This window comes from Callionymus lyra, chromosome 15 (genome assembly GCF_982586985.1).
Source record: "Callionymus lyra chromosome 15, fCalLyr1.hap1.1, whole genome shotgun sequence".
NCBI lineage: Eukaryota > Metazoa > Chordata > Actinopteri > Syngnathiformes > Callionymidae > Callionymus > Callionymus lyra.
The window spans coordinates 25,357,399-25,382,145 of NC_141832.1; the positions used below are offsets into that span (position 1 = coordinate 25,357,399).

At 39.3% G+C, this 24,747-nt stretch overlaps 2 protein-coding genes across 7 annotated transcripts; both read left to right on the top strand.

Moving 5' to 3' along the window:
* Window positions 1–351: 351 nt before the first annotated feature.
* Window positions 352–16,886, top strand: LOC148065575 (transportin-2-like). Of its 5 annotated transcripts, none has more exons than XM_087810195.1 (26): window positions 352–370; window positions 5,763–5,862; window positions 6,031–6,106; window positions 6,936–7,085; window positions 7,258–7,364; window positions 8,004–8,137; window positions 8,771–8,852; window positions 8,963–9,085; window positions 9,275–9,393; window positions 9,483–9,543; window positions 9,699–9,873; window positions 10,254–10,406; window positions 10,618–10,843; window positions 11,023–11,194; window positions 11,484–11,570; window positions 11,628–11,735; window positions 11,793–11,951; window positions 12,013–12,100; window positions 12,218–12,316; window positions 12,927–12,959; window positions 13,314–13,409; window positions 13,489–13,564; window positions 13,635–13,734; window positions 13,840–13,914; window positions 14,099–14,232; window positions 14,457–16,886. In XM_087810195.1, exons 2-25 carry the CDS (start codon window positions 5,764–5,766, stop codon window positions 14,204–14,206), a joined length of 2,706 nt encoding a protein of 901 aa, XP_087666321.1. In that variant the 5' UTR covers window positions 352–370; window position 5,763; the 3' UTR covers window positions 14,207–14,232; window positions 14,457–16,886. The 5 variants fall into 5 exon arrangements, with proteins under 5 accessions (XP_087666321.1, XP_087666319.1, XP_087666322.1 ...); XM_087810193.1 differs by lacking the exon at window positions 352–370 and adding an exon at window positions 4,357–4,469; XM_087810196.1 differs by lacking the exon at window positions 352–370 and adding an exon at window positions 4,357–4,469 and having other exon boundaries at window positions 14,099–14,228.
* A 2,770-nt stretch (window positions 16,887–19,656) lies between these two features.
* On the top strand, window positions 19,657–23,870 carry fbxw9 (F-box and WD repeat domain containing 9). Of its 2 annotated transcripts, none has more exons than XR_015713448.1 (7): window positions 19,657–20,106; window positions 20,191–20,314; window positions 20,437–21,388; window positions 21,448–21,596; window positions 21,658–21,694; window positions 21,780–21,861; window positions 21,924–21,995. XR_015713448.1 is itself a non-coding variant. In XM_087810019.1 (7 exons), the coding sequence occupies exons 1-7, from the start codon at window positions 19,994–19,996 to the stop codon at window positions 23,505–23,507; spliced, it is 1,683 nt and encodes a 560-aa protein (XP_087666145.1). In that variant the 5' UTR covers window positions 19,657–19,993; the 3' UTR covers window positions 23,508–23,870. The 2 variants fall into 2 exon arrangements, 1 of the variants encoding a protein (XP_087666145.1); XM_087810019.1 differs by adding an exon at window positions 23,433–23,870 and having other exon boundaries at window positions 21,658–21,861; window positions 21,924–21,989.
* The last annotated feature ends 877 nt before the right edge of the window (window positions 23,871–24,747 follow it).

A 24,747-nucleotide genomic window follows, 5' to 3' on the forward strand; every position in this document is an offset into this window, starting at 1 on the left:
TGTGTTTTAAACTGCTTACTACTTTATCACAATATTAATGTGTTCGCTTTGCCACATTGCATATGTGTTTGAAAACCGCTGATTGCTTTAGCACAATTTTTATGTGTTTGAAACTCGGGACGAGACGAGTCGGGAGGGGGCAGATGAGAAAGAGCAGATGACTATGGTATGCACCCTAACCTTGGCTGTTATCTGTAAGACTGTTTTGAACTGCTGATACCGATGCTGTGATGTAACATGCACAATGAATCTTACTATGAACAAACTGAATAAAGGAGGGGGGACAAAGAGCTTTCGTTGGCAGTCTCTGAGAACTGACATCCGTGTTGGTTCTGCTGTCCCTCCGGAGTGAGGACAATCTCTTAGTGGTGTGAGTCTGAATCTTTTGCTATTGAACTGATTTGTCTGTGAAAACTCTTGTGAACAGTTTTTCTGACACTACCTGGCACAAAACCAGTCTGGTCAGGGTGTATTATTTTGGTCATCACTGTTTCCAGACGACGAGACAGAACTTTAGTGAGAATTTTATAGTCGCAGCAGAGAAGGCTTATGGGCCGGTACGAGCCACATTCTCGCGGGTCTTTTCCTTTTTCAGGTATAACTTTAATAGTTGCCTGATTCATTGTTGGTGGTAGTTTTAACTTTTTAAGTGTTTCTTCAAATAATTTACTTGAAATAGGTGAAGTTTATTTGGAAACATTTTATAAAACTCAGTGGGGAATCCATCTGGACCAGGTGCTTTTCCGCTTTGCATTGAGTTTATAGCTAGAGTTATTTCCTCTGTTGTTATTCTGGAGTCTATTACAGATGGTTCTTTTTTATTAATTTGGGGAATTTGTATTTTTTCTAAAAAGTCCTCAATCTCCAATGATGTTGCAGAAGTCTCTTTTCTGAACTGGTCATTAATAGTTTGTGGATGTACGGATGTCAAACCCTCAGCTGTATTAATTTCAGAAATGATACGATTTGCTGCCGATTGTTTGATTTGGTGTGATAGTAGTCGACCCACTTTGTCACTGTGTTCATAGTAGGTTTGTTTTGTTTTCAGGAGGAGTTTCTCAATTTGGACAGTGGTTAAATTATTGTATTCGGTTTGTAATAATTGTCTTTCATTGAATAATGATGGGTTAGGCTGAGATGCACATTTTTATCTAATTGTTATAGTTTCTGTTGTATCTCATTGAGGCGTTTAGTTCTTTCCCTTTTCATATTTGCTGAAAATGAAATCATTTGTCCCCTTAGATAAGCTTTGAGTGCCTCCCAGATTGAAGTGTAGGACATCCCGGGAGTAATATTGATGTCAAGGAAGAAATCAATGTGATCCGAGAGAAAATTTTGAAAGTTTTTGCTTGACAATAAGAGCGGGTCAAGACGCCATGTGCATTGAGCAGGTACACTGTCTGGATATGCTATGTCTAGTTGGACTGGTGCATGATTGGGAATCACAATACTGTGGTATTGTTATTTTGTTTCACATGGTAAAATTTTGTTGTCTATTAGAAAAAAGTCTATCCTCGAGAAACGATTGGTGGACGGGTGAAAAAGAAAAATATTGTTTGGTAGTGGGGTTTCATTTCCTCCAGGGGTCAGTAAGTGCATAAGATTGTTTAATGAGATTTACTGTGTTTGCCGATTTTGATAAATTATTTTGAAGTTTAGTTGAGGATCTATCTAACGTTGGCTCAGGCACGAGATTAGAGTCACCTTCTAAAATGATGTTATATTTGTTAGGATCTGGAATAGTTGCTATTATTCTAGAGAAGAACTGTGGATCATCCCAGTTAGTATCACGATAGTGGAACGGAGAAACCCAGGCACAGAGGTAATTTGCATAGACTTGGTTTTATTCGTGGGTAAGGCAGACGTGTAGTCAGACAGTCCAGTAATCGGCAACAAAAGGCAATAGCAAGGGTAAGGCAAACTCGGCGTCAAGGGGCAGAAACAGGTCGAATAACAAACAGGCAGGAATGAGTCTTGGTTGGGACAAAGGTCAGAGACAGGGTAGGAATACTTAGCGGCAGGATACAGGAACTAGAAAATGGTGATGACAAGACAAGGACGTGACAGAGAGTGGGGGCTTAAGAAGACAGGGGAGCAATCAGCAGCAGCTGGGGGCGGGACTAACGAGACACGGCTAGGAACAATTACTAGTCAGACAGGGGGGAAGTAAGACTAGCACAGACACAGAAGGGAGCGGATTTCACAATAAAACCGGAAACACAAGGAGGAACATGTAGACTCATGACAGTTAGGGCCGTAAACATTAACTAGTGCTACCTCAGTTCCAGACAATCTACCCACTACTATGATATATCTTCCCTTGTTATCAGATATGACATTGGTGAGTTGGAAACAGACTCCTTTTCTAATAAGTATGGCAGCACCTCTTGACCTATCCTCATAATTAGAGTGGTAAATATTCACCCCTCTTTGAGTGTTCTTCTGGATGTAAGTGGGTCTCTTGTAAAAACATTATCTCTCCACCTAATGATTTCAGGTGTGTAAGAACTTTCTTACACTAATAGGATGTTTAACTCCTTTTACGTTCCATCTTATAAAACGTGTTGAACCTAAAGACAGCGGATTGTGACAACTCATATTTTAACATGGGTGTAAATACACTTGTAACTGTATGGAGTAAACATAAACAAAACAAACAAAAACAACAACAACACATAATGCCCTTGAACAACAGAGAATAACCCCTCACACACACGTGCCAATCTTCTCCCCCCAAAAAATGAGAGATCGCACAACCTACCGTAAAAGGTATCTGCACTAACATGCTCAGGAAAGCTACAGTTGGCCCCAACAGAACTTGACTTAATACAATTAAGGCACACTTCAATTATAGTATTATTTATCATAAACGTCTATTGACAATAAGAACGACTCACACAATTGATATTTGAATAACCAGCATCAACAAGGATAAATGAGAACATCAAAATAACATTAACTTGTATAAATGTTGTAGAAAAAGTTGAATCAGTTGCTATAATGTTGTTAAATCACTGTCTCACCGGAATGTCTTCACACGTCACACACGTCACTTGTCTCCACTGATGTTTTTGTTGACATACTCGCGCGCCTCTGCAGCGGAGCAACCCAACAATAAAAGAAAGCTTTCCACCGTGTGGGACCACTTTGATCTGGTCTCAGAAAATAAGGTGTTTGTTTTAATTTGTCAAAGTTTCCCCTTGGTCTGTTTTAATTCAAATTCATTTAAAAAGTGAGTATTAACTATTCATATTTTTTTCGGTAGGTTATGTTTCGAATCTGTTCAACAGAATTGTCGTATTTACGTATTTGAATAAATCCACCTCCTCAATGTGAGGCGCTATCGGGCCAGGCACGAAAATGTGCAACGTCCCACAAACATCCAGGATGAACTCATTTTAACCATCAAGCTTCCAGGTAGCAGGTGCCAGATGAGGCTCTGCTGAAATTCATCATAACTGAAGAAGCTTCTTTTTTTGAATAAAAACACAAATACATGTGCACAAGCATCCTCATTCACAACACATTCACTTGCATGTTTACATTATGCACATATTTTTATTTTTTTATTTACTGTATCAAAATGATGTAAAATGATGCAATGTGAAATACAATGACTTAAATTATAGTATTGTATATGTGTCATCAAATCAGTCTCAGTTGAGCCTCTCAACTAGGTTGCTTGTAATGATTCATAACGTTCAGCAGATGTCAGTATTCAGTGACACAGTGTCGAGACAGTATCAATACAGTGTTGCTGTGTGTTGAAACGTTTCATGACGTCTCATCGACCCATCACTGCTACCAACCTTTGACCCCTGACCAATCACAGCAGACCTAGCGCAAGACTTAGGTTCAGCCAAAACAGACTGTTTTGTTTGGGCGGAGCTTAAGCGCATTTTGTAATGTAAAGATAAGAGAGTTTTGTGCAAAAAGACACATACTGATGATTACAATAGAGGTCCAAGATCAATTAAGGAGACACTTAGATCCACACATTAGGTGTCCTTTAACTGAGGACTTAATGGGTAAATATTCAATTTAGTTTAGGGTATGATATAAACAATTATTAAGAACTAATTATACATACTATTTATAATATACTATAATTATAACTTTAGAGGACGATTTAAACAATTAGCATTGTGTTACAATATTTTATATAAGGTAATGGAATGGAGGAGGATTTTGAATGAAAATACAGCTATATTTTATCATCAATGATTTGTCAACTTAGAGATTTGTATTCACTCTCGTTTTGAAGCATATTTGAAGTTTGATTTAATGACGAATGATCGCGGAGGAGGAGTTCTAACTGCGTCACTTCGTCCCAACTCTCGCGTTTCTTGTTCAGACGGAAGCTTCCACTGGTCAATTTCAGTCGGCGTGCTCATTTGAACAAGAAGGACTACTGCGAGGCGAGGTAAAGAGCGGCCCTGTTCGCCTTATACAACTTTTACGATACGATTGTACGTTGTTTGTATATTTCTTTGTTTTAAAATCACACTTGCTCGTGTTTTACTAACGTGGCTGCTCGCCTGGGTGAGGTATTCTCCACAGTTGTGTCCGATGTGTAGCTTTAGCAGACAGTTAGGCGGCTAAGGCTAACTTACAAAACGTGTTCATCTCCCAGTGATTTCGCGAACTACTGGCTGGTTTCTAGTGTAGCTTTCTTGCGGATGGTTCGGTGAAATAATGCGTTTAGTTACGTTCACGCCTGCTTGGAAAAGGTAAACACGCTTTTCGATCAGTCTTGAGTACAGCACAATGTGACAACCCGGCCCGGAGCGGCGCTGTCGACTAGGCCTGAGAGGAACTTCAGCACCGCCGAGTTTTTGTCAAACAATCGTGAAGTTTGTAAATCACACCTATAGCCAAACTCCGTCCAGAATTTACCTAAATTCCGTTTAGTACAACTTGTTTCTTCAGAAAGCCATGTTTCACGGCTGGCTAGCGGAATACATTTATCCCGCACTTAATCCAGCTGCTTAAGCATTTGACCCCGCCATATAAATGCACATTTTGAACCGGTCCATTGAGTGTTCAAAGCCAGTTAAAAAACAACTGGAACAGTAGGTTCGTATGGGGGTTGTCAAGGATAAACTCAGAGATTATTCCAAGCGACTAAGAATTTAGCCCTGAAATGTCGCGTTTTGTAACAGGCTTGAACTTTTTTCTGACTGGCAGCTCCGAGGACAGCCGCAGGTGGTGTCATGTTACCACTTGCTAGGTCAGAGGACCCCTTCTTATCGCGACACCCACGTGTATGGCTAGTACCATCCTCGTGCTCCATCTAGCGAACGTAACCAAATCTATTTTAGGGGTTTTATACTCGGAATAAAAATAGTATAAATAAAGTAAAACTGAATACGCTATATTTTTTAAAACAATTGGTGACTAATTAAAACTAGTGTACTACTTTTAAAGTTGGTGATCAAGACATTACAATTTCTTGTTAAACTAAACATAATTATTAATTGTGTTCCACCCCAACTATAGATGGATAGATGGAACTCTACATGCTTATGCAGATAATTGGAACATGCAAATTAATTATTACCATGTGAAATATATCTGAAAAAAATGTTTTCATACAAATTATAAGTATCTTGCTTATTGCAATGTATCTGATTATACGTGTCACCACAACACCATCCTTGTACCCAAATATAAGTGTCCAAGTCTACCTGTTTGGTCCCTCTAGGAGTAGACAGGCATTCTAACAGTCTCTAAATTGCCACAAAATGATGTGTTCTTTACAGGATGGAGTGGCAGCCAGATGAGCAGGGACTGCAGCAGGTCCTTCAACTGCTCAAAGACTCACAGTCACCCAACACTGTCACTCAGAGAGCTGTCCAACAAGTATCCTGTTGTTCTTATGTTGTTGCTTGTATTTGTATATTACTGAAGATGATTAATACCAAGTTAAAGAAGGGGAACCTGGTGCAGTAAACTCTGCAAAGCAGGCACTTTAAATGTGTAATATCTGTAGAGTCCAAGTGTGGAAATTGTCCTTAACATCTGTCCTAGAAACTTGAACAACTTAACCAGTTTCCGGACTTCAACAACTTTTTGATCTTTGTTCTCACAAGGCTAAAATCCGAAGGTATGTAACTTGTAACCTTTCTTCTCAACCTCTTGTCAATGAAAAGTTGGGATAATTTCAGAGTTGTAGTCCAGATGTAAGACAATTGTAAGGTAGCGACTGATTATCAGTTGTATTCGTCTTCATCTTAAATCACTTGAGTAAAGCATCCAAATACCTCTCTGGTGCTCGTCTGTATTGATGCCTTCACTAGATTAATTGTTCCACAAAAATATGTCTATTTTTTAACCTCGTATGTAGCAAAAGCCAACATCCTACACAGAGTGTACAGAGTTTTCTTGGTAAATATCTGTGATTCCATGATGAAAATCCCAGCTCATGTACAAAAAATGATACTTTTTGTTACTATAATTTTCTGATTCAGATATTTCTTCCCTCTACATGCCTTCCTAAATGAGGTGTTTTTTTGCCATGACAAGAAGGACCGCATTTTTGCTTGGTTTGTTTTTGTCTAGTGTTAGATCGTCATACAGAGTTCTTGGCTTGCAATAATTATTGCCAGTTTGACAATATTTACCAGATGTCTATCGCCTTCGCTAATTGCTGCGTACAATTTAAGCCTTACATTTAATTTGAACTAGTTCTCAAGATTATATACAGTAGTCTATGAAGTTTTAGAACAAGCTATTCACAAGAATCTGGCAAATTTAAAATGCAGACTTTGAAACTTTGACAAAGGGAACTTTACAGGCGAGCGACATGGTATTTAGAGGTTCTAGGGGGTCATTTTGGACGGCGAAAACTGGGCTTTTAGTCGCCACATTAAAGAATGCAACCTGTGCTGTTTGAATTTGAAATGATGTTTGAAAAACTTAATTTCTTTCAACAGATGAACCAACCCGCTCACTCAGTGGCCTGATACTGAAGAATAATGTAAAGGCCCACTACCAGAATTTCCCATCTCAAGTTGCTGATTTCATAAAGCAGGAATGTCTCAATAACATCGGTGACCCCTCTCCACTGATCCGAGCAACAATTGGTGTGTTTTTATGTTCTAAAATGTCTTTGATCCATGGAGATGATGCATAATTACGTCTGACTGCCAGTGAAGGTGTTTGTATTCATACTGTCTGATCCAAAATCCTGATCAACAGTAAACTGCATGTATTTAAATGTTTTGCTCACCATGTCCACCTGTATCCCACTTGAAGGCATCCTGATAACGACAATTGCCTCCAAGGGAGAGTTGCAGACATGGCCAGAGCTGTTACCTCAGCTTTGCAATCTTCTTAACTCGGAGGACTACAACACATGCGAGGTTTGTAATTTTACTCTTGCAGTCATGTCCATGTTTAACCATTAAATATAAAGTAGAAAGATGGATTCATTTCATCCACCTGAACTTTGTGGGTTTTTATATTCATCTTATATGATCCGAAGACTGATAGTTTGTCTTCAGACAGCCAAACATTTACATGTCTATAGATTGTTATGTGGAATCTTGATATTCTTTTTATAGACAACATGTAGGCAAACGTACTACACAGAAAGGAATTTCTGTGGGTAAATAGTGAGTGTTTTCAGTGCATTTGTTTTCAACAAAATGCATGTAAACGGGGCCCATGTATATCTGAATGTGATGAAAATCCCAGCTCATTGACAAAAAATGATACTTTTTGTTCCTATAATTTTCTGATTCAGATATTTTAGCCCTTGTCTACATGCCTTCCAAAATGAGAGTTGTAAAAAATCTGGGGCTGAATCCTTGCATTTAGTTTTTTTGATGTATGGAGCTGTTTTTAAGAACCCTCAACATGTCTAGAGATTCTGTGGCATCTTGATAGTTTGCAATAAACTTTTAAAATGTAATGTTCTCATGTAGTTTTGTTCTCTCTTTTTTGTCCTTTGTATGTTTGCGTTTGATTTGACAGCCTTTCTATGTATGTCCGTGTCTCAGGGCTCGTTTGGAGCACTGCAGAAGATCTGTGAGGATTCTTCAGAGCTGCTGGACAGTGATGCGTTGAACAGACCGCTTAATTTCATGATCCCAAAATTCCTCCAGTTCTTCAAACACTGCAGTCCCAAAATTAGGTAAGTAAGTCATCTGGCTTGACACAAAGTTTTGGCCACTAGTGGTATTCAAGGGTTATTCAGCCAACTTTCAATCATTTTCTACTTCTACTTTTCACCTGTGTCAACTCAGGGTTGGGATTATTTTCAAAGTAATCCATTTTCTTTTTATAGACAAAATGTGAATTGTATAGGCAAACATACTACGGACAGGAAATGCATGTTTTTGAGGTTTTCAGTGCATTTGTTTTCAACAAAATGCATGTAAACGGGGCCAATGTATATCTGAATGTGATTAAAATCCCAGCTCATTGACAAAAAATGATACTTTTTGTTCCTATAATTTTCTGATTCAGATATTTCAGCCCTTGTCTACATGCCTTCCAAAATGAGAGTTTATATATATATAATGAGAAAATGTACTTGCATTTTTGTCTACAACTCCAAAAAGGAATGGGTTCACCTGAAAATAATCCCACCCTTGTCATGAGGGTAATTTGAAAATGGGTGCGTTTTGGATGAACTATCACTGAACATTACTAGTTTTAATGAAATGTTGACTTTTTTTTTTTCACTGTCTCATTTTGTATCAAAGGCTATGATACTGTAAATATTATGAGTTGACTCTTATTTTCCCAAATGACGCTCCTCTAGGTCCCATGCCATTGCATGTGTGAATCAATTCATTATTGGAAGAGCCCAGGCTCTAATGGACAACATTGACCCTTTCATAGAGGTAAATCAGTTTGATAGGACATGTGTCAATTGAAATGCATGCCTCAGTCTTTCAAGTGTGTTTTTAGGTCAAATCTCATAACTCATTGTACATTTCTTTTTTTTTTTTAGAGTCTGTTTGCACTAGCGACTGATGAGGACTCTGAGGTCCGTAAAAATGTGTGCCGGGCCTTAGTTATGTTGCTGGAGGTCCGCGTAGACCGCCTCATCCCTCACATGCACAGCATTATTCGGGTATGATGTGATGAGCCTCAAAGTTATTATCTTATTGCAATCTGGAAATGGTGAAACACCCAGCTCGTAGATTTAGAATGATACTATGTGTTCTTATTTTTCCTGATCAATTTGAAAATCTAACTCTTTTTTTTTTTTTCTATCCATGTTCATTCAAATTTAATTTGTTTCTTAATATTTTTTTTGCAGTACATGCTTCAAAGAACACAAGATCCAGATGAGAATGTAGCTCTAGAGGCCTGTGAATTCTGGCTTACTCTTGCAGAGCAGCCAATCTGTAAGGAGATGTTGTCTGGACATCTGGCACAGTAAGTGATATGTAAATGAATGGCTATTTTGTGCTCTGGTTTGCATTTATCTCAGTTTTGTAACATTTTAACTTGATGAATCTGAACAGGCTTATCCCCATCTTGGTAAATGGAATGAGATATTCAGAGATTGACATCATTCTGTTAAAGGTAAGATTTATTTAAATATTGGGTTGAAAAAAGACATTCTTTATGTAAAACTACTCAAACCAGAAATGTTTGAAAGGAAAATACTTGTCAATCCATAAACCTGTGGTGTTTGAACAAATACTGTCCTAGTTTTAAGATTTTGATTTTTATTGCAGGGTGACGTAGAGGAGGATGAAGCTGTACCAGACAGCGATCAGGACATAAAGCCTCGTTTTCACAAATCCCGGACCGTGACTTTACAACATGAGGGTCTAGAGGGAGAGGAGGGCGAGGACACTGAAGACGATGATGATGACGATGACGATGACACATTATCCGATTGGAACCTAAGTTAGTAATGAGACCCATAATTGTTTTAGGATTTTGGCCTGCATTTGTTTTCAACTAAAATGCATGTAAACTGGGCCCATGTATATCTGAATGTGATGAAAATCCCAGCTCATTGACAAAAAATGATACTTTTTGTTCCTATAATTTTCTGATTCAGATATTGGCCCTTGTCTACATGCCTTCCAAAGTAAGAGTTGTAAAACATCTGAGGCTGAATCCTTACATTTAGTTTTTGTGATATATGGAGCTGCTTTTAAGAACCCTCTTCTTTAACGAATTTGTCAGTAGCCAAGTATATAGTGTACTGTTGCTTTCCAGTGTATACTGGAATTGTTGTTTTTTTAGTATTTTTCTTATGGCTGGTTTGAACTGTCTTTCAGGAAAGTGCTCAGCGGCAGCATTAGATGTGCTTGCAAACGTGTTCCGGGACGAGCTTCTGCCTCATCTTTTGCCACTTTTGAAAGGTCTCCTCTTCCACCCTGAATGGGTTGTTAAGGAGTCTGGAATCCTGGTTTTGGGTGCGATTGCAGAAGGTAAGAGCACCTGCAGAACATCGGCAGGTCTTAAATTAGACTACGTTCCAGAAATAAACTTGCATAGATAATTGTGAGATTCCATATGTCTACAAAGATGCTCTTTGAGCTGGTAATTTCGGTATTATTTAGCGGATACAAGTGAACCTGTATAATTTGATTAAATTATTTAATGAATCGGAAGAGTTACTTGTATTCTTTTTTTCTTAAGGATGCATGCAGGGTATGGTACCATACCTGCCAGAGCTCATCCCTCACCTCATCCAGTGTTTGTGTGACAAAAAGGCTCTGGTGCGCTCAATTGCTTGTTGGACACTAAGTCGTTATGCACATTGGGTGGTGTCTCAGCCCCCTGATTCCTACCTCAAACCTCTTATGACTGAGCTTCTGAAACGCATTCTAGATGGAAACAAGAGGGTACAAGAGGCTGCCTGCAGGTCAGTTGATGCTTACTTTGGCACCCACTTTTATTTTGGTGGAAATGTATAAACTCTCAGCTCATTGAATAACTATGATACACTATAATTACTGATCCATTAATTTTTAGTTTATGTACTTGGGTTGTACATGCATGAACATGTATTTATTGTAGTGTTTTTTTTTTTTTGGTTTGCAGTGCTTTTGCCACCCTAGAGGAAGAGGCTTGTACAGAGCTGGTGCCATATCTAAGCTTTATCCTGGACACTTTAGTTTTTGCATTTGGAAAGTATCAGCACAAGAATCTTCTAATCCTTTATGACGCAATAGGAACTCTTGCCGACTCTGTAGGACACCATCTTAATCAGCCGGTAATAACATTCATTTACATTTTTTTGTTCTTTGAAATGACAATGCAACTGGTGATTAATGGTAATATTTATAATTAATATTACTCATTGTTTTATGAACCATTTGCATGACAAAGAATAGATTAACAGTTGCCAAAAAACTAAATTCCACATACCCCTTTAGTGCAATTTAAATAAAATTGAATTGAATTTAAACGTATATATGTTGTGTATTTCCTTGTGACTTTATTTTGAATGTACAGGCTAATGAGCCATGACTAGTATTTAACCTTGTTGTCTCCAACAATAGGAATACATTCAGAAGTTGATGCCTCCACTCATAGCCAAGTGGAATGAGCTCAAAGATGAAGACAAGGATCTGTTTCCTTTACTAGAGGTAAGATGTTTGTTTATTTTGAGCCTTACATATGTAAATGTCTAAACCTTTTTTCAGTGTCTGTCATCTGTAGCCACCGCCTTGCAGAGTGGATTTCTACCTTACTGTGAGCCTGTTTATCAACGCTGTGTGACACTAGTTCAGAAGACATTGGCACAAGCCATGGTAAGCATAAAGTCGCATGTAGTTTTCAGGTCTGACGTGTGTTTTGTTTTGCTGCAGATGTACAACCAGCATCCTGACCAGTATGAGGCTCCCGACAAGGACTTCATGATTGTAGCTCTGGATCTACTGAGTGGTCTGGCTGAAGGTTTAGGTGGTCATGTGGATCAACTAGTAGCACGTTCCAACATCATGACCTTGCTTTTCCAGTGCATGCAGGTATGACATTCAAAAAGTTTAACTTCATCTGACAAAACTTTAAAACATGTTTATATTTTAGGATACAATGCCGGAAGTGAGGCAAAGCTCTTTTGCACTGTTGGGAGATTTAACAAAGGCCTGTTTTCTTCATGTAAAGCCCTGCATTGGTAAGTTGCACCAATTGTCTATGCAGAAATTCCATTGGGCGAATGTACATTTAGGCTTAAGCAGGAGTTTTCTGCATTTGCTTGTTTGACACAATATACTTTATATGTCCCATTCAGCTGAGTTCATGCCTATCCTTGGCCTCAATCTAAACCCAGAATTCATCTCTGTGTGCAACAATGCCACCTGGGCCATTGGAGAGATTTCGATGCAAATGGGTAAGAAGGCAGGTTTTGTTTCGTCTCAACTAAAACAAATGTAAACTGGGCCCTGAGTATCTGAACGTGATGAAAATCCCAGCTCATTGACAAAAAATGATACTTTTTGTTCCTATAATTTTCTGATTCAGATATTTCTGCCCTTGTCTGCGTGCCCTCTAAAATGAGTCATTGATTTGCCGTTACAAGAAAGAACGCACTCTTGCTTGGCTTGTTTTTTGTGCTGGATCATCATACAGGGAGTTCCTGACTGGCAATAAATGTCACCCGTTTAACAAAACTATAACCAGATACTCGCCTTTGCTAATTGTCACAGTTTTTATTTTCCCTTAATCCCTTGAATTGGGATTTAAAATCGACACTCAAGTTTATTAAGTCTATGGAGCAGTTCAAGAAGTCACTACTAAAAATAATTTGGCAGTAACTAAGTGTTGAGTTGTACTGCTCCTTAAATTGGGGATTAAACAACTGAATAACATGTGCCTTTTCAATCACGTGGCATGTCCGTAATACAGCCCTGACATGGATGCATGAGTGGTGTGCAACAGCTGCATCCCAGAGGCAAATTTGAGCACAGAAGTGTTGACCAGTCGAGTCTTTGTTCTTTCAGGCACAATTGCTAAGCAGCAAACCGATTGTTCAGGTGAGCACCATGCTCTGTTCAAAAACCTTGGTCATTTCTACTTGATGGTACCTGCCGGTAGCAGAATTCATCTCTTGTTTCCCAAAACTTTAGTGTCATGCGTGTTAGACAGAAGATGAGATGTCACCTGTGCTGAACATGAGTAATGTTTAAAAATTAGATTAGTTGACAAATGGTTTCAGTAGTCTGACAAGTCTATTCAAATATTTGTTGCAGCCAATTAGGGGTGCAACTAATGTTCTTTTCTTTCCTTGATGCATTTAAAAGCATTCCCTAGATTTGTTTTCTTGATTCACTAGATGTATGCATTATGTGATGTTTTTGGCTTATTTAAGTGTCTTGTGATGTGTTCAGGTGCCGAAATGCAGCCGTATGTTGGCTTGGTTTTACCACATCTGGTGGAGATCATTAACAGACCCAATACGCCCAAGACACTGTTGGAAAACACAGGTAAATGGCTTTATTAGGAGCCGGGACTGTTGTCGCATTTGAGTGTTTATAAACATGTTTGCACTTCGTTCCTGTTTAGCCATCACCATCGGCAGGTTGGGTTACGTTTGTCCACAGGAAGTGGCGCAACAGCTTCAGCATTTTATTAGACCTTGGTGAGTGTTTTTGTGAAAGATGTTGCGAGAGGGGTACTCTGTTTACTCAACTTTCAATTTCAATACACAGGTGCACATCTCTTAGGAATATAAGAGACAATGAGGAAAAAGACTCTGCTTTTCGGGGAATCTGCGTAATGATCGGGGTCAACCCTGCTGGAGTCGTTCAGGTTAGTTTCTTTCTTTCTTTTTTACAAGTATGCTTGTACTCACTAACAAAATTCGATGACATCTGCTTGAAATCCTCAATATTTTTTGGTTCTTGGTTTCTGCAGGATTTCATTTTCTTCTGCGATGCTGTTGCATCATGGGTGAGCCCCAAGGAAGATCTGAGGGATATGTTTTATAAGGTACGCGACCACCTCATCCTTCCAAACACTTGACACACTTTGCCATACAATGATGATTAACAATTAGACATTCGAAAACGGAATAATTGTGTGGATAATACTCAAAGCTGACAAGTGTGGTAAAGATGCTACCAAGTTTGTGATGTGGACCTTGCAAAGTATAATTTACACTTCCTCCTCTTAGATTCTTCATGGCTTTAAGGACCAGGTTGGTGAAGAAAACTGGCAGCAGTTCTCTGAGCAATTCCCTCCCTTGTTGAAGGAGCGGCTGTCGGCATGCTATGGTGTCTAATAAGTTCACAGGACACCAACATGTAGGTGAGTGAAGCAGGTCCTGTAATGGCTCCTCTGTCTTGGTTTAATCAGTTATTTTTGGAAGTGATGAAAATCCCAGCTCATTGATGCAAAGATTTTCGGATCGAGATAATCTTCTGCTTAAGACGAGGAAAATATTTTAATTTTTATATTTTTGCTTGATGTTTCCAATGCGTTTGTCAAAAATGCCTTCTGCTGTAACTATCAATTTCCTTCCTCTTTTTCAGGCTAATGTAGGGAAAGGTTACCGGGGAACTCAACGCACCGCCCAGGTCATGGTGGGGGGGAATGGAGGAAGAATGCAACAAGCCTTGGACTTCCTCCCAGCAAAGGGCCTGCTTCCCTGTGCGTCTCTGTAAGGGAGGGTGGGAGGTGGGTGGTGAGGGAGGGTTAACTAGGGATATACGTATACCTCTCGGATTTAACGCCTCACTAAATCCAACACACTCTGAAGTGACTTTCACCAACGGCACCGCAGGGATCCTTGGTTAGGTGAGGTCAGATAGTGGGCTGGTTCAAACCTCTTAGACATTCTGTAAAAGACTGCAGATGTAAAGTAGCACGGGCGTTGCAGAGGGGTAAACTTTTAAGGTTAAATATCAACCAGCGTGCTGTGCCAAGCGCTCCAATGTCACAACTTGTTATACTAGCTGGCTCATCAATGATGAGCAAAATGCTTTTAAGATGTAATGACACAGTTGTGTTTGGCACCTTTTACAGCAAAATTACTCAAATCATCTAATGTGCACATATTGCTTATGTTACACCTGTACATTTGAGTATAATTTCCTCAAATCATGGGTTTTCCTCTGCCCTCTGTCGAGGCGGAGTTACTGCAGTAGGCCTTTTGTCGCCACTGATTGCATGATTTACGATCACAATGGAGTGCTGCATGTTTGGATGAATAACTGTTGAAGTTCATTTGATTCACTTATTGTTGATGCCAATCAGGTGCCCCCTCCACACTGCACTCATTGTACGCGTCTCTCTCAAAAACTGGTTAAACGTCTGCAACCATCACAATGCTTTGGCTGCGTCAGTGACGATACTTGTGCTGCTACTTTAATCTCCTCTGCAGAACAAGACTGTTGTTGATGCCTCTTGGAAAGAATGATGTTGATGCACTTTTGTATGAAATGTAGAATTTTAAAACTCGGTGAAGATACACTGATCATGAAATCATTTGTTTTGATAAGTGAGTTTAGGAACTGGCACGCTTGCTAGGATGAGTATGTTAAGTAACTGTAAACGGAATAAATGACTCCTAACATTGTTTAAATGATGTAGCTTGCCCACTGCACATCTGGAGTGCAACTCCTGTTGTTGGCTTCCCATTGACGTGTTTTGTTTGACTGTAGTGGTCCCTTCTTTATCTTTTAATTTTTTTTTTTTTATATCACTGGTTTTTGTGAAGTAAAACTGATTGCTCACTTACCAGTCATGGTATCTTGTCGTCTAGAACAATGCATGCTGTTCACTTTGGGGTCATTTGTAACGATGGCAATACAACAAGCTAGACAAAGCTATTCCATCCAACCCCCATGCTCAAGCTGGCAACACACTTATGCGGATTCTGGTAAGGTTCCTTCCCAATCCAGCTTTGTCCATAGTGGACGTTTGTACTGAGATCTTGTGCCGCTCCAAGCCTAGTAGTATTTTTAAAACTTCAGTATCCGAGTACTGTGGTACATTTTAACACCAGCCTTTAGTGGCAGTTGCATCGAGGGTTTATCCTGCATCTCATGGGAGGGAGTCACAGTTGAGGTGCTCAGGGTTTCAAAAGTGAGTCGCTGAATTGCAAGAGTTAAACTGAATAATCCAAAACATGACTGAGAATGATGGATTGAGGTGACTAAATTGGGGTTTTAGACAAATGAATTTGGCTGCACAAGGCGGAAACAAGTTGTGGGTCGGGTTCCCCTCTAACGGCTTCAGTTTTGGGCCACAACCACTCGGCTGTGACGTTTCTTAGTAGTTTTACATTTTGATTTGTTTAAATTTTCTATTCTATTTTTTTGTGCTTTGTCGCAAAGTTATTTTGGACTTTAAAAGTTTTTTTCTTTTTTAATTTGTATTCTTTTAATTTAAAGACATTTGTTTTTTGTTTTATAGCAGGCTCTTGGGTCAAATTAATGTTCTGGTTGTAATGAAGGAGTACTTCAAGTAGGATTTTTGCTTCAATCAAATCCAGAATGGTAAATTCCTTTGTTGCACCAACTTTCTCAACCGTAGCGCTGGCGGAATGGTATTTGATGTATTTAATTTTGTGAATGGACTGGGGAGGGGGGGAATAAACTTTTTTTTTTTATATAGTACTTGTGCCTTCTGATTTTCTTTCCCGGGTTGTCTAATTGTATAATTTCTGAAAAAAATGAAGCAAGATCAGATGTGTTCAGTTTTATCCATCCCTTTTTATTAGGACTGAAACTGATCAAATGTTAAGATTTCCCCCCATTTAATCAATCACACTAGAGTTATTATTCAACTTGGTGTGTTTTCTAAAACTTTTTTTTCATTTTTTTTTTAATAAACTTACTTTGTTGCATCACATGGTAACATTTGTTTGTGAACATATGACAAGTGTAAATGTTGTCTTTTGTAGGCAGGTTGTTATTTCAGGAACTTGTTGAGCAATAAAGCTGTATGTTAAATCGTTATGTTGCCTAATCTTATTTTTGAGAATTCATTTTAAAAGGTTTTACTTAAACTATACACATATTCATGTACCGTACGTGTCCAAAAGAATAATCTCAATCAGAATTACCCAAATGACTGGGCCATTTTTCGACCCAGCAAGTCATTTTATGTGGCCAGCCTATAAGTTGGCTCTAGATCACAGGTGTCAAACTCTTCCAGAAAAGGCCGTAATGGTGCAGGTTTTGGATCCAACCAGTCCAGGCTGTCAAAGAGCTTTGTGACCCTGGTCTAGAAAGGTGCTATATAAATAGAGATTATTATTATTTGAAAATGTGCTTAAGCCCCGCCCACTAAAAACCTGATTTTGATTTGATTGTACAAAGACGTAACTTACAGGTTCATGCATTTTCAATCAGAATGACTCGGTTTACATTTTTTAAAAAAAGCTCAACAGACCCTTAAGAGGAAAAAAGAGCAAATAAAACTTGGCTGTGAGTCATTTGCCGTCTGTGAGGTCACAAGGGTGGTATTTAAAACCATAGGGTGGGCACTAGCTATGGTTATACTGTCGATACAGATATGATACATTATTCTATGTAAATTTGGTTGAAAGTATTTTTTTGCTATGGATATGTGAGGTGCTAATATCTGGTAGACTTTCTACACGTAAGCAAATTGACCATGAGTGCTTTACAACATGTATGATGTCATGACAACACTTGAATTAAAATACATAAAGCTGAAAGGTTGTTACGGTTCCCCGTCAAACCCTATTAGGTTACCCATGTCTGCCTGGCCAGATCGTGTGACATATTAAACTATGGTACAAGAAAATAGAGCTCAGAGTGGCTGCTGTGCATGTCAACCAAATTGTTATTTTGCCAATTGGTTGACGACTTGATTGATCAGTCTGATCCTCTGTATCATGAGGTCAGCTGACCTGGTGCTGGTGTCGGTCCTGCCTGTTTTTTCACTGCTTTTCACGCTGGAATTTATTCTGACTCGTAAATGACCTAAATGAGTGGTATATATTTTATTTGTTAACGATTTGGTTCTTTTTCCAGGGATGTTCATAAAATATGCCCTGACTCGCCTCTTTATTTACATTGTCTTTATTTACCTTGCCTCTTTATGTTTAGTTTGGTTCGCCTCAGAGCTTAATTTATGTCTTGTGGGAGGACGAGACGCGAGTAGAGTCAACTGTTTATTAACAAGTTTCTGGACAAGATGGCACATGTCACACACAGCACAAACATTTATAACATTTGGTGGGTGACTACCCATAGCCCACTGGGTGAGAGAACACACCCCCATGTACCCGCTACACAGCTCCCACTGAACACCCAGAGGGAAACTTAAGGGAACCAGTGAAAATGAACATTCTTCAAGTTGCTTTCTTTTTTTAAAATATATTTTCAGAACATTCACAACTTGAGGTCGGTGTATTCCTTAAGCTTTATTAACCTGTCGAACCCGCTTTATCTCCCCTCGTCCATACCCGCGGCGGGAGCATTTGCAGGAGGAACACAGTACAAGACGGGCTCTGCTCCAGTACGTAATCCTGGATCCTTGGAAGAGGAACGTCCATGAGGGGGAACCCGAGCTGGCACAACTTCATACCCTGCCACAAAACAGGCTGGTTTGAGTCAGTCTTAAGACAACAATTCTCTACGCCCACCCATGTCAGCACAAAACATTTAGAACCTGTCTTGAGCACCCGAAATGGGCCATCATAAGGGGGCTGAAGTAGGGAGTGAGATTACTGCCACTGGTTTGTGCGAGTGTGTCTTGACCTGCTCGTCTTACGTGAGATCCAACCGCCACGCACCTCTCCAGATGATCGACCAGCTCATTTGGTCTCAGAACGGCAAGAAAACCCGCGCATAAAGGTGCAATGTTGCGTCTGTCCGGTCTGACTGACAACGGAAGGAACAACCTCCGGTCAACATAGACATGGTTGGACAGGATAAACTAATAGCAAAGAGATTGGAGGGCGGAGCACCAAATGAAGTAGAACTCCAGCAGTGATACAATTTTAATTATATAAGTGGTTGGAAAATAAGATAACATATTAGCTCAGCAATTTCCCATTTAAAAAATAGCAAACAGTGCTGTGTGTAATTGATCTGAGAGCTGTCAGAATGGAACACTTAATGTGTATAAAACACATTTTAAAATTAAATCGCATTTACTTTTTTCATGAATGTGGTTCAAATTGCAAATTTGACTGACAGCATGTCACATGTTATGTTGAGAACTCGCTGGTTTTATAAAGATCTAACAACAATAATAATACAAAGTCAAATTTGTAATAAAAAAGCAACACCAGCATGTATGTAGCTGCTACTCTAAGAGTTGTATTTAACAAATTGCATGTTATTGTAGTAAAAAATAACGTTGTCAAAAAGGCCCCTCTTGAAAGTGATCGGGATGTCAACCACTTTTAAGATCCACATAAGCAGTTTGTCACCGAAACACTTTAGCTAATGCTATTTTAAAGCACATACGACCCCAACTGACGAGTTACATCACAATATGAATCGAGTCATTGTAAAATGCAACATTTCTTTAAAGATAAAAGCCAAGTGAGCGTGTCAACTATATAAAAGGTTTCATTTATCAGCATTTATTAGTTCACATTATTGCATCCATTAATTACGTATCGTTTATAATTTATTTAGTTTTTTATTTCAAGTTTGAGGAGGGAATTGAACGGATTTTTCTGTCATCTGTACAGTAGGTAGCGCTGTGGGTACTGGTTGCTGTTGAGTCACCAGAAATAATGACAACAACAAGAAGAAGAAGGACACCGAGTCTCGTAAATCAGATAACAATATGTGTTTAGTGATAAATACTCTAATATAGACGATTAACTTAATCAAAATATAACCTGTCTGAGATGTGCTTATTTTTTTAATCTCGTTTGTAAAATATTCGATGAGCTGAATGGTGCTAACAGCTTTAGCTAGTAGTTATATGAATGTAACTAACAATAGTGTAGCTCTGCCACCTTGAGGTTTTTCCAAAACGCATTAAAGAAGAAAAGGGAAAGCACCCATTCATTTATCATATCAAGCAAAGGAGATCGAGGGGTGTAGTCGTTTTTATAACTGCGATATAGTCTGTGATGTCTGAAGACATAAGGAATCAGAAACAAACACCGCTAGACGAGGATGACACACTTGAAGAAACATCTTCTCGACATTTGAGGAGAGAAGAGCCTGGACTTAGCTTACAGAGGTAACCTTAATATGGATCATGATACTTATTCAATACTACTAAAAGCAGTATTTAATAAGCAATTCATCCTTATGTTTCTTTCAGCCTTCATCTCAATGACCACGAATCGTCAGCTGAGGTCATCGGCTTACTTTCCTTGCCATGGGAACTTGTCACACACATCACATCTTATCTTCCTGCTCGCTGCATTATTAATGTGCTCCCAAAGGTTTGCCTTAAAAGTGTCTATCTTGATAGTCTACAACACTTCTGACACTAATCGTTAGTAAGATAGATTGATATATGGATAAACTTTATTGATCCCTCTTGACAACTTCCTTCTATCTCCAGGTCTGTCGTACCTTAAGTGATGTTTGCAAGGACAATACGGCCCTCCAGCTTCGAGCGCGTAGGTTGGTCGGTCCCAAAGCACGTTTCCCAGTGGATATGAGAGAAGACATCGACTGGCAAAAGACTTGCTTGGAGATGGAACAGTTGATCGCCTGCTGGTCATTCTTCCGTGAGCACCTTGACAAACAAAAAATCCACAATGATGGGGAACCTAGAGGAGCGCACCAGCAGCAGGTGGCTCCTGTACAAAATCCAGGTAATGCAAACCAGGCTTTTCAAGAGTTTGGACTGGGGGATGAAGAAATGGAGATAGCTTTCGAGGCTGAGAATGGAGATGCATTGCCTGTAGTTGAGGATGATCAGATGGCTGGTTTGCAAGAGTGGGAGGAGAGATTGGATGTCGATCCAGGAGCTCGGGCTGATGCTGTGATGAACAATCAGGCGATGAACGATGAGCAACAAGAAGTTAATCGTCAAGATGACTTTTCAGCTGTTGAGGAAGTCCCCAATTATATAGACGTAGAGCGACTGCCACAAAGTATCAGCCTGAGTCCCGAGCTTGAGCACCTCACGCTACATTCTGAACACATCGCACCGATAAACTCTGTCCTCCTTGTGGGAGGTGAGGGGGCAATTTGTGCCACGGGTTCCAGAGACTGGGAGGTTAAACTGTGGGATCTGCGGAGGGACTTGAGCAACCCTCTGCTTCACACGATGCGAGGTGAGGGACACTTTAGCAGTCACCAGGGCTGGGTCTGGTGCTTGGCCTCTCAGGGCTCCTCACTGGCGTCCGGGAGCTTTGATGCCACAATAAGACAATGGGACCTTCAAGCTTGTGGGGCTGAAAGAGGTCTCATCAGGACCGGAGCTGCTGTCTTCTGCCTGACCTATCACAGAGACTTCTTGCTTGCGGGCACTGTAGATAAGAGGGTCAACATGTATGACATCAGAGGTCAGTGTGCATGCGAATGTATCATTTCCCTGGCTTCACTGTGACTCTTACCTCAACAGCGGCTGAACCTTTGGTGAAAAGTCTTAGGCTTCCTCGAAGTAACGTCATGTGTCTGACCGCTGATGACAACTTCATCATCTGTGGAAGTAAAGATGGCGCTCTCACTGTCTATGACAGCAGAACAGACGCTGTCCTGAGCAAATGTCAGGTTGGTCAACATAAGCAGCTACCAAAAGGAGAGATGTATAAGAAGCATCCATGTCTTTCAGATGAGATCTTATCTTCGCTGCCTGAGCTACGCAGATGGTGAGGTCTGGGGAGGAGACAGTCATGGAACCATCCATTCCTTCTCCATCAAGAGCAACAAGTTAAAATCCTTGTCCCGCTTTAGGGTGGGGCACACCGCCATGGTAACGGGCATCCACAGGACCCCTGGGTGCCTGTTTACCTGTTCATTTGATTGCACTGTGAAGGTAAAGATCTGCCGATTTTTCTATCACAATTAATTTACAAAGATAATACAATTCTTTTTCAGGTTCACATTCCTTCAGCGCCTCCGAAGACATTATGCACATTACAACATAAAAGTGCAATAAGTGGCGTAAGTGAGCATTTCTTTCACTTTTTTACTCAACCTCATGCTGAGTAAGGGTTGGAATTAAAACGTTCACTAAAAATTAAACATTTTATATTTTATAATCGTTTGTAGCAGAAGCTTGATGGCTAATATGCTACACAGATAGAAACTCTCTGGGTAAATATTGCGAGCGCTTCCAGTGAAATCTATTTTTGGATAAACTATCCCTATAAGAGTTTCAATTCCTAGTGACAGCCTTCCTTGTTCAACATCCCCTTAACCTTGTACAAATCTCCAACTTTACCTGCACCAAAGCATCCCCAGTCCATCACATGAGCTCCACCCTGCTTGACATATGGTGTCAGGCACTGGTCCAGCATCTTTTCACTTTTTTTCATGTCTTAACAAGAAGGAGCTGTCTCGTCTGCAGTTGATTCAGAACTCTGCAGCGAGAATTCTGACCCACTCTAGTAAAATAACTCGCATTTCCCCGATCCTTAAATCTCTTCACTGGCTTCCAGTTTCTTTCGGGATCAACTTTAAAATTCTGGTTCTTACTTTCAGAGCTATTCATGGTCAGGCTCCTCCTTCCATCACTGATCTGATCCAGCCTTACACCCCAGCTCGGGCTCTGAGGTCTGTGGATCAGAATCTACTGATGGTTCCTCGCACACGGTTCAGGACCAGAGGAGAGAATTCCTTCCAGGCTGTTGCTCGTCAGCTTTGGAATGGTCTTCCTCTCTCTCTGTGCTCTATGGAGTCTACTGACTCATTTGCCTTTTATTGGCCAGTATCAGATAAGTCTTTTTCTTTGCCACTCTGCATAGAAGGCCAACTGTTTTTTAGTCAACTTTTCACTGTAGATGTTGAGATTGGCGTTTTGCGGGTATTTAATGAAGCTGCCAATAGAAAACCTGTGAGGCGCCTATTTCGCAAATTAGAGACTCTAATGAACTTTTCTTCTTGCTCAGTTGTGCATCGGGGCCTCCCACTTCTTTTTCTCCTCTTGTCAGAACCTGTTTGTGCTGCTCTCTGAAGGGAATAGTACACACCGTCTATACTTTCTTGGCTGATTGTCGCATGGAATAGTCTTCACTTCTAAGAACATGGAAAAATTGACGAGTTTCACATGAAAGTCCTCATTAACAATGTATAGAGTGTATTTGCAATTAATCTAATTTAACTGCGATTTTTCCTTCAGATATAAGGACATGTCTAAGTGATCCCAAACTTTTGAACAGTGATATATACATATATATATATATATATATATAAATAAAATGCAATGACTAGCTGCAAGATGCACAAATAAATCAATAATAACACTAATAATCAGGATTCACTGCTATTTTTTGTATTTTTTTACAAATCAAATTAAATAAATATGCATGATACTTTGTATGATAATTCAGCATGTTGTATTTCTAACATCAACTTTGTCTGCTTCTCTCTTTGATCAACCGTCAGCTGAGTGTCGAGGCTGGTGTGCTCGCTGTAGCGTCGGGGGAAACATGTGTGGAAGTCTGGAAACCCAGAAATTAAAGTATAAAAATGTACAAGTTTAATGTTTATCTTGTGGGCACGTGGATCAATTTGCTGATATTATACATTTTAAACCTGTAAGCGAGCCTCACAGCACATAACGACTGACTGTTTTTTTTTTCACATTAATGTAAAACGACTCGTGACAGGAAAGGCTGCGATAATAACTCAAACATGGTCACATGCCAACCCCTTCTAGTATCGTTATGTATTTAACATTAAACTGATTATTTTAACTGTCTTTTTAACTGTGTTGACTGAAATATCGTCGGACCTCTGAGAGTTAAATAAAGAGCCTGTCCTGTTCATACACCTTTTGCAAAGTGTTGGGTGTGTTTTAAAGACTAAAGTATGTAAAGTTGTTGTGTCATGATTTTTTTTTTAAAGCAGTGATTTAAAGATTCTCTGTAAAGCAAGTTCTGTCTTGAACAAGAATTACCCCTGAGCTAAATTTAACAACCGTATCTTCTTCCTGTCTGTAGATGTTCAAATTAAATCGCCTACTCTACAGACATATAATATTGTGTGGAGGTTCACAAGAAAACCTGTTCATGAATATTGCAAACTTCCCTAACTAAACCAATGATATGCCTTCATTTAAGCTGTACATGTGAATTTTAGGTGAACTTTTGGCAGAGTTGATGTGTGAAAAGGTGGGAGAAAAAGAACAACCTAAAATGAGTTGCAGTTCATAATAAACTGTTTATTTGCCCACTTAAAAGCTACAATAATGTCGACTTCGTGAGCCACCCTAAAAAGATAACAGTAAACTTCAAAATTACATTTCAAAAAAGAAATCACATGCTTTCATTTACTTTCATGTATTTTACTTTTTAAAGGAAGAACAGAGGGAAAAAAGTAATAATATTTGTATTAAGCAGTTTACCATTCTAACTCGAAATTCATTAGAACATACATCATGCCAATAAATGTATACATTATGATAATGAATATATATATATATATATATAATTTATAAGTTAGTTATATAAAAGTTTTTTCAAGTCATTAATAAAATATACAATACATATTTTTAAGTCAAGGGGATGACATGAATGGAACAGTCGGAACATAAAAACAAAAAAGACTTAAATACTGAAGTTGAACAATAGTATAATTAAAAATTTAAATGTGAAGAATAATTCAATTCGATGAATTTGCATCTACACATGGACCAGGAAAGGATCGTCAAATGACCACATTTTGGCTAGATCTTCGCATATGATGTTGGACACATCTA